Below are 9,979 nucleotides of genomic sequence, written 5' to 3' on the forward strand. Positions count from 1 at the left end.
ATATCTGAGAGAGAGGAAAGGGTTTACTCACATGTCAACACTATCTGTTTATGGATGAGTCAAGAGAAAGGTTCTTACAGCAGGGAAAGTACTGTTTAATCACCATTAAATCTGTCTAACTAATTAAAACGGTCTTCAGTAAAGTGTACGTGAGTACGAACTACTATTGTTCTCGAAACACGCACGGTTGCAAACAGGCACCCTGGGACATGACAATTTTTTTCAAGAAGTAGGATACAAATTCGTTAATAAATACTAACATTTTCCACTAAAATATACTCCATCTTTTGAACTTTTGTCTATTACTTGGGCAGTGGCACACAAAGTTTTAATACTGGTTACTAGGGCTAAAAATAATAAATATATAGGAGATTTTTTTAAACATTCACGGTTTCGGTAATTTTTCAATTTGGACATTTATATATATATATTTTTTTTTGAAAGAGGGACATTAATATTTTATGACTTGGGTTCATATATTCTTTATACTTCCATAGTACTAAAAATAACAATAAATTAGTCCTTGTTACACACTGTAAGTTAGAGGTGTGGCATAAATACCAACACGTGAGTGGACTGAAAGTTTGTCAAAAACTTTGAAACTTTAGGGTCCTAGAGCCGGTCTTGGCTGGTGTTGAGAATCATCAAGTGATCCGGTGATTCTCAAACTTCATCCGCATGAAAGGTTGAGAATCGAAACTATATAATAAGCATACAATTTTAAGAGTGGATTTGGACAGACCGTCCTTTTGAACCACTTTAAAACCGTCAAGACACTGAAATGGTGGGCCCTGTTCCGTTGGAGAAAACAACGGTCCCTTCTTGATATCTGTTAATGTCACCACGGTGTTTAGGGAGTTTAAAATGGCTAAAATATTTAAGATTATATGCAGTAACTAAGAAGAAGAAACTAAGCTGAAACAAAGTATCACATACACAATTAGGCTTGAACATTTTTCCATGGCTTGAAACAATAACATCTTTTAAGGTCAGTAAAATATGTATCACATACACAATTTAAGATGTACCTCAATATAACATATTCCAGTCGTTAAGAATATCTGCAATTTTAAATGAATGGATTTAGGAGTAGTATTTGGGACCACTGTTATATATAATAAAGCCCATGTTTCTTGGCAGGGATGGAGTGAGGGATGCATGTAGGAGTTTACGACTCTACACGATTTTAGATTTGAGTAAGAATAGGTTTGAGCTTAGAGGTGCAAATTGTAGGGTATAACTAAATATTTGTTGACCCAACACTGAATTCCCTGGCTCCGCCCTTGGTTTGGCCCGTGATCCATGGTGTGTCTTTGGATGACACGCGCGGATGTGGACATGCCACTATTTTCAAAGAGTACTCCTTGCTTCCCAGCTATTGTCATGTGACTATCAACTCTTTGCCTCGTCTTCAAATAGTATTTCTCAGTGATCTCTCTTATACCAAGTTATAATCATGAAAACAGAACTCAAGTACATCATTTTTAAATTTTGTGGTGTACAATTTAATCGGTCAACAATTCTACTTCTAAACATTTAAAACAAGGAACCAAAGCAAACCCTAAAAGAGATACTAAAAAACCACAAACCCTAGAAGTGAAAATAAATTAAAAAATGAAAACAACAGTGTAAGCAGAGTAACATCACAATCAAGGTAGCTAGCTAATTCTCACTATTAGTTGGCTTCACGATCCAAGAAGTACACACCGATCATTTCATCCATGGGCACGGAAGCAGGAGGAGATGATGCAACCACTGATCAAAACGCCATGTCCAACAGCAGTACCGACTCCATGAATATTGGAAGTTCTTCATCTTCTTCTGCTGCTGCTCCTGCTTCTTCAAACCGATATGAAAATCAAAAGCGTCGTGACTGGAACACTTTCGGACAATACCTAAGGAATCACAGACCTCCACTTTCCTTGTCTAGATGCAGTGGTGCTCATGTTCTAGAATTCCTTCGGTATCTTGATCAATTTGGTAAAACTAAAGTTCATATTCAGATCTGCCCTTTCTTTGGTCATCCAAATCCACCAGCTCCATGTCCTTGTCCACTTCGCCAAGCTTGGGGTAGTCTTGATGCACTCATCGGTCGACTTAGGGCTGCATTTGAAGAACATGGAGGTAAGCCTGAAGCTAATCCATTTGGTACTCGAGCTGTTAGACTTTTCTTACGTGAAGTTCGTGAGTTTCAAGCTAAATCTAGAGGTATTAGTTATGAGAAGAAGAAAAGAAATAAGAACAAATTGCCACAGCAACAGGAAACTTCAACATCATCACAGTTGTCTTTACCACCTCCTGATGCTATCTAGTTCATCAATCTCCACTGCTGAGAGTGGTTTCTACTTTCTACAATTTAGTTAAGGGATCTAATCTCTTTATCTTAGTTACTTAATTATTTTAGCTAGCTATTCTCCGAGTCCATAGTTTAAGCTTCAGAATTCAAAGTCCTTAAGCATGAATATTGTTGAAACCCTATGAAGAACTCTTATCTCTTATTTTCTTTCTTCTTTTTTATGTTTTTGTTGAAACCCTAATATGGTTACTTTTTTCCTTTTGATGCCAACAGTAGCAGTTAGAGTAGAGTTAAATAGCGGTAGTAGTGGTTAAAGTAGGATTTAAAGTAGCTGTTAGTAAGAATTTACTAAATTGTAGTAGTAGTAGTACTTGTGGTTCATCACTGTGAGTATCCAATGGATAGCTCATAGATCTGTACCTTTTTTTCAAATATGAATACGATTTGCAGATCATGATGATCATTTCTTCTTTCTGTTTTTCTTGTATTATTTTATTGTAATGGTCAAAGCATTTCATATATCATATCTTGCTTTATCTTTACACGATATATATGTGCAACAGCATTTCTTCAAAAGTTGTCAATTCTTCAAATTAATATTGCAGTGTATCATTTGTCCAGGGTTAATTATCAAGAAATTTCCAAGTTGCCTGTAATTTTCTACAGAAAATATCTTGGTATTATGATCGACGTTCCTGTTAGCTATTTTTTTTATTTTTAATTTGCTCGAATTGAAACCTGTCTAATCAAATGATATATAGAATATTATGTCACTACTTCATTTCACTGAAATGGCAGACAAAGTAAGAAAAACATGGCAAAAGTAAGTTATCTGTTTTGGATAGTAAAATAGGGGGGCTGATCTATTTATTTAGGTATTGAATTTCTTTCAACGGAAAGATATTTTATCTTCTCAAACAGAGATTTAGAAGAGGTCAATATAGAAGGCCAAAAAATGCAATTGAGTCTTCTCTTTGTCCGCTATTCATAAATGAGGAGGAATCTCTTATGTATGATCTTTTCATGGCAGGTTATGTTAGGTTTGCTAGTGCTCGCACTTTTGATTTTTAGACCTTTTCGATGCATGATCAGTGGATTTATTTTTGGTTAATTCTAGATTTTTTACTCCACAACGACACAAGAGTATTTTTTAGCTAGCCTGTCTCTTCTTATGTGGTCTGCTTGGTCAAGTATAAACCGAGTCATTTTTGTCCAAACCAAAATCTACCTGGTACAGCCATCTGAAGGGTTCTAAGGCTGACTCCGATGAAACGTTATCCTACCGTATCTACAGTAGTGCCATGTAGGACAGGGGAACGCCTGAGTGTAATGGTGAGAGGGAAAATAGGAATGGGCAAGAGTGTTTTATTTATATAAAATACTAAAGATGGACCCGAAATTTGAAGAATATATTCTATTAGAATTTTTCTTATGAAACCTAGTAAGCTGAGGATTTGAACTTCGTTTTTGTACTTATTTTCAGCGAGGATTTCATCCTCGTAGTTGAGTTAGAACAAAGCTCAAGGATTAATTCTCACTAACCAACCAGAGAAGGAAACATCCTTCTTATAAAGATACAAGACATTACAGGCTGTCACACCACACTCAACCTGTACGGACATAAAGACTAAAGGCACACACAATACAGACTCAGGGCAGTCTGATTCTCAGACAGAATAAACGATAGAGTTATTACAAGCATTGAAATAACACCCGAGAGAAGAAAACATGCACACACTGTCTGAGTGGAGAAACATGCACACACTGTCACTACCTCGCCCGTGTTCATCTTCCCTCTAACCTTCTCCGCATTCAAGCAGAGAAAAAGGGAAGAAAAATTTACACCACGGTTTAAGGTCGCTTTCATCCTATGGTTTTCCTCCATGAAAGTCAGCTTAAGTAGCCCGCATGAACATGCAAACCCCAAACATAGTCTGATTTTTTTCTTTCTTTTTTCTGGAAGCTTCCGCTTGACTAATTACCATGCATATTAATGGAATATAAGAATGTTTGAAGGCTTGTGGGTTTTCTTTGCAGAACCAAGTATCTAAGCGAGATTTCCAACGCTACAACAATTCCAACACTCAATATTACTTCTGCACAAGAGAAAGAACTGAGTGGGATCTAGGCAACTCTCAATGCGTTGGCCTGTCACCGACAAGATTTTTTTTTTTTTTTGGCAACTTTGGGATGGACGCCTTCTCATAAGGCACACATCAAATGTTTTATATATTGTTTTGAGGTGGTTTTATTTTGCATATTTTTTGTGATTAAGGTGCACGCACGCAATTATCCCGATGACAAAGAGCTATGCTACATTTAAGTATGGAGGAAATCACCAGTACAATTATCTGGCCTATTGGCGGGGATAATGAAATTTAGAATATCCGGGAAAAGGTGGTTTCCCAGCGCTGAATGATTCAGCGTAACTATCTAACTGCTAGTTCACCTGTGAGCAACTGTTATGAGAAAGAACTAGTGTTAACAAATAGACAACAATTATTTTTGAATTGCAACACATTTCTGCTAATCTAGCAGCTCAATCTAGCCCATAATACTTAGCCTAAATGTAGTACTCCCCTACTTAGAACTAGTAGTATTGAGAGAAAGAATAACTGTGTTCTACATTACCAAACAAGAGTTTGTACACTGTATTAAATACACACAGACTCTGACAAGAAAATAACAGAAGCCACACACATGTGGAGATCACAACCACAGAAACAAATAAAGATTGTGTGTATAACATAAACAGAAATAAGAAAGAACTGTGTGCAGGTCATATGCACAGAAGTGAAAAACTAAATACTCTTGCTACTACCCCCACCCCCCGCAAAATGAAGGGGTGTTAAGACCTTCAGTTTTGATTTGAGAAACTCAAAACGTGGTGCTGCAAGGCCTTTGGTGAATATGCCAGCTGCCTGCTCCAGTGTTGACAGATAGATGACCTGTTGAGACTTAGATTGAACTAATTCTTTAATAAAATGAAAATCTAAAGCCATGTGTCTCATCCTGCTGTGAAAAATAGGATTAGAAGCCAAGGATGTGGAGCTTTTATTATCACAAGCTATAGTAGGAGAGTCAGGCAGAAAGATGTGTAAATATCTGAGAAGATTGCATAACCAAACAACTTCAGCTGCAGTGGATGTCAAAGACCTGTATTCAGCTTAAGTACTCGACCTTGAAATGGTTGCTTGCTTTTTGGCTGACCAACTAATAGATTGTCACCAAAAAATATGCAGTAACCACTAGTTGATTTTCTGTCATCAGGATTACCTTACCAGTCTACATTTGAATAACCTTGAAGAGCAGTGAAGCCTTTAGTGAAAAGAAGACCATGATCAATAGTACCCTTGACATACCTGAGTACTCTTTTTGCATCTGTTAAGTGAGTTGTTGTTGGAGAGTGCATGAATTGACATATTTGATTCACTGCAAAGCATAGTTCAGGTCTTGTCCAAGTTAAGTACTGCAAAGAACCTACAAATAGATCTATACTATGTAGGATTAGATAAAATGTCACCATCAGTAGCACTCAGTCTTTGAGAGCTAGAATAAGGAGTAGAACATGGTTTGATACCAACTAGATTTGTCTTCCCCAATAAGTCAAGAGCATACTTTGTTTGTCTTAGAAAAAGACCTTTGATGTTCCTTTTAACCTCCATACCTAAGAAGTAGTGTAGTTCTCCTGGATCCTTCATTGAAAATTGAGTGCATAGCTAAGCAATAATAGAGTCACAATGAGCTGAGTTATTCCCTGTGATGATGATATCATCAACATACACTAGTATAATAGTGAGTTTAGAGCCTAATTTCTGAACAAACAATGAAGAATCTGCCTGTGAAGGAATAAAATCAACAATAGTGAGAGCATCCATGAGCTTTTCATACCAAAATCTAGGAGCTTGCTTAAGACCATATAAGGATTTATGTAATTTGCAGACATAATCAGGATGATCTTTGTCTTCAAAACCAGGAGGTTGTTTCATGTAAACTTCTTATTTTAAATCTCCATGTAGAAAAGCATTACTTACATCTAATTGTTCAATATTCCAATCAAAATTAACAGCTAGAGAAATCACAATTCTAATAGTTGTAGGTTTCACAACAGGACTGAAAGTTTCAGTGAAATCAAAGCCTTCAACTTGATTAAATCCCTTAGCTACTAATCTAGCTTTATGTCTCTCTATAGTACCATCTGGTTTGTGCTTTATTTTAAAAACCCATTTTCATCCTACTACATTTTGAGTAGGATCAGGTGGTACTTTTGACCAAGTACCAGCTTCTTGTAAAGATGTATTTTCTGTTTGCATAGCTTTCAACCAAACTGGAATTTAGCAGCTTGAGTATAGCACGTAGGAGTAATATGATTAAAATGAGATGTATGATAAGTAGACAATGCATATTTTTTAGAGAAGAATACCTTTGGTTTGAAAGTACCAACTTTTTCTCTTGTAAGCATTTGATGAGTATTCAAAGAGGTATCAACAGAAGTTGATGTTTTTGTTGTAGATGAAGTATCATAAATATGAAATGAAGTATCCAAAGTATCCAAAGTAGTAGAAGTAGTAGTTGTAGAAGTATTGTTATTATCAATGAGTGTAGAAGTACCTATAATATCTGTAGAAGTATCCATAGTATCAGAAGCTCTTGGAAAATCTACAAATATTGGAGAATTAGTAGAACTGTGTTTCAAAAGTGTTGTATAAGGAAAAGTTTCTTCATGAAAAACAACATGTATAGAAACAAACACTTTTTCAGTAGATGGATCTAAACACCTGTAACCCTTGTGTTGTGAACTATAACCAAGAAAAATACACTGCACACTTCTAGGTTGTAGTTTGTTATGAGTGTAAGGTTTCAACCAAGGAAAACACAAACAACCAAAAGACTTGAGAAAGAAATAATCTGGTGCTTTGTTGAACAGAGACTGAAAAGGAGTTGAAAAAGATAGTGATCTTGTGGGTAATTTGTTGATGACATAATTTGCAGTTGATAAAGCATCAAAGCAGAACTCAAAGGGAAAATTAGCTTGATATAAGAAAGTTCTTGTAATCTCTAAGAGATGTTTATGTTTTGATTCAGCCACACCATTCTGTTCAGATGTGTGTGGACAAGAAATTTCATGAGAGATACCACTATTAAGTAATACTTTCTTGAGAGCATGATTAACAAATTCTCCTCCTTCATCAGTCCTTATAACCTTGATGTGTAAATTTAACTTATTTTCTATATAAACTTTGAAGTTATCAAAAGTAGTCTTGAAATCAGATTTAAGGGTCAAAGGATAGATCCAACAAAATTTTGTAAAGTCATCAATTATATTGACATAATATCTGAATCCATTTACAGACATAAATGGTGCAGGACCCCATACATCCATGTGAAGTAATTGCAAATGAGTTGTAGTTACAGACATTGACATATTAAAAGGTTGCTTATGACTTCTACATACTTGACACTCATTACAAGTAAGACACTTTTCTGAAATATTAAGTATCCTAGATAGCCTACTTAGAGATTGAAAAGATGGGGGAGCTAATCTTCTATGCCAAATTGTTGAAGAAGCTTTATGACATGAAAAAGCTGTTGAAGAGACTGGTGAAGCAATGTTTCCTTGTAGAGGATAAAGTCCATTCTTATTGGGACTTTGAGAAAGAATCTGTCCTGACCTCACATCCTTAACAGTAAAGTCATTTGAAGTGAAAGTCAGAGAAAAATTGTTATCTCTAGTAAATTTATGAACTGAAATTAAGTTCTGTGAAGCTAGAGGAACATGAAATATGTCTTTGAGAGAAGTTGTTATTAGGTACTTGCACTAAAGAAGAACCAGTTTTAAGAATTTCCATACCTTCACCATTAGCTGTAGTGACAGAGTCACAGCCTCCATAAGAAGAAGTAGAAGCAATATTGGCAGCATCAGCTGTTAAATGTTGTATTGCTCCTGAATCCACATACCAAGGATTTCGACCCATAATATTTGCAGATGCAAGCATATCCTGTAAATTTCTTGGAGGATTTCTTCCTTGATAGGAGAAATTCATCCTGTTCCAACATTCATCAGCAGCATGACCATATTTATGACATATTTTACAAGTTGGTCTCTCCCCTGAAGAAATAGATGTAGAAGCAAAGGAAGGTGGTCTTGGCACAGAAGTAGGATAAGAATTTGATGCTGTAGTTGGTGGAGAAGGTAGAATACCAACACCTCTACCAAAACCTCTAACAGAATTAGAATTACGACCTCCACTGTGAAATCCTCTTGAACTTCCTCTAACATTATTAGGACCAGAAGTATATAATGCTCTATTGGTCGGTGCCTAATAATGCATATTTCTAGATCATTTTTTTGTCTTTAATCACACCTCATGTGCATCATCTCCATGTTTTTGTGCCAATTCATACATCTTCCTCTCTAAGTACTCTGAAGTAAATTTATATTATTAATATTACTAATTATTCATATTATATATGGCAGGAGACTCAATACAATGAAATGGGCATAAACATGGAGCAAAGTGGGTGTTGCACGACAATGATGGGCAGAAAAAGGTACGCGCGGCAAGGGATTAAAGTTCTGTTGCCCCAAAACAATGGGAGTCAAATAACTCAATGGGCCTAAGTTCAAGTGCATATAAACTGAGTCCAAATTTCACTCTCATATACCAAAATCAGAGTATTCATGCTTTACACCTGATCAACCATTCTATTACCTTCCCAAATCTCATATCCTTCATGACAAACTCTGTGTCATTCTCTCCAGAAATTCAAGACCAATCTTTTCTTGTCCCCTTCATTTTGCTTGGCATGTCAAATCCTTCTGTAAATGTCTTCTCTCAGTTGTTGATCACACTTTCTCTGCCACCGACATACACCCATTTCACACTGGCCCTAATTAATAATGATATATCAGTTTCTAGGGTGGCTTGAATTGAAAACATAAGTGAAGAAGAGTGATGTACTATCAACAATAGGCGTCAGCAACGAACAATGGTTGTCTCAATTTCATGTCTACATCAGTTGGTGAGTTGTTGGAAGTGGTCAAACATTTCAGCCCTAATTTTAAATATATTTTTGCTGTCAGTATGAGATTTGATTATTGGGAGAGGTCTTGTATAAATATGGATGAGATATTGTATTAGAAGGCAAGCCCGGATTAGCCGGTGCAACAAGCTGTAGTATATGTAATTTAGGTTTTCTATTTTCTTAGTTATGTTTTAATCTCTTCTTAGGGTTGAGATGAAACCCCTAAATAATTAGAATCTTTTGGTTTGATTTTACTTTGTTCTTCATGGAACTTTTATTGAAAGCATAATTGAATCTCTGAAAAAGATCAAATTACTTTCACCTTGTATGTCATGCATCCATGGTTGTTAGAATAATTCTTTGTATGTTTTCAAGCACTATTTGAACTGATTTAGCTCAATTTGTGATTATCTATGCTTTAAACAGATAGATAATGCTAGAAACTGACATATTTTTCCGAGGTTAAATTATCCATTTGAAAAAGTGATTTATCACACCTTCAAGGTAGTTTGAGGCTAGAACTTCTATAGCTCCTTGATTGAAAGAAGAACTGGTTTATCAAATCTAGGATTTCTATGCACTTAGGAGGTGAATTCGAAGCCCTTGTTTCTCTTTGTGTTTGTTTTAATCTTGTTTGCGTAGTATAATCATTCATAA

At 35.8% G+C, this 9,979-nt stretch overlaps 1 protein-coding gene across 1 annotated transcript; it reads left to right on the forward strand.

The window, feature by feature from the left end:
* The first annotated feature begins 1,485 nt into the window (after nucleotides 1–1,485).
* On the forward strand, nucleotides 1,486–2,770 carry LOC113283119 (protein LIGHT-DEPENDENT SHORT HYPOCOTYLS 3-like). Its single transcript, XM_026532273.1, has one exon. It carries the CDS (start codon nucleotides 1,722–1,724, stop codon nucleotides 2,310–2,312), a length of 591 nt encoding a protein of 196 aa, XP_026388058.1. The 5' UTR covers nucleotides 1,486–1,721; the 3' UTR covers nucleotides 2,313–2,770.
* The last annotated feature ends 7,209 nt before the right edge of the window (nucleotides 2,771–9,979 follow it).

Source organism: Papaver somniferum, chromosome 5, assembly GCF_003573695.1.
Source record: "Papaver somniferum cultivar HN1 chromosome 5, ASM357369v1, whole genome shotgun sequence".
NCBI classification, from domain to species: domain Eukaryota; kingdom Viridiplantae; phylum Streptophyta; class Magnoliopsida; order Ranunculales; family Papaveraceae; genus Papaver; species Papaver somniferum.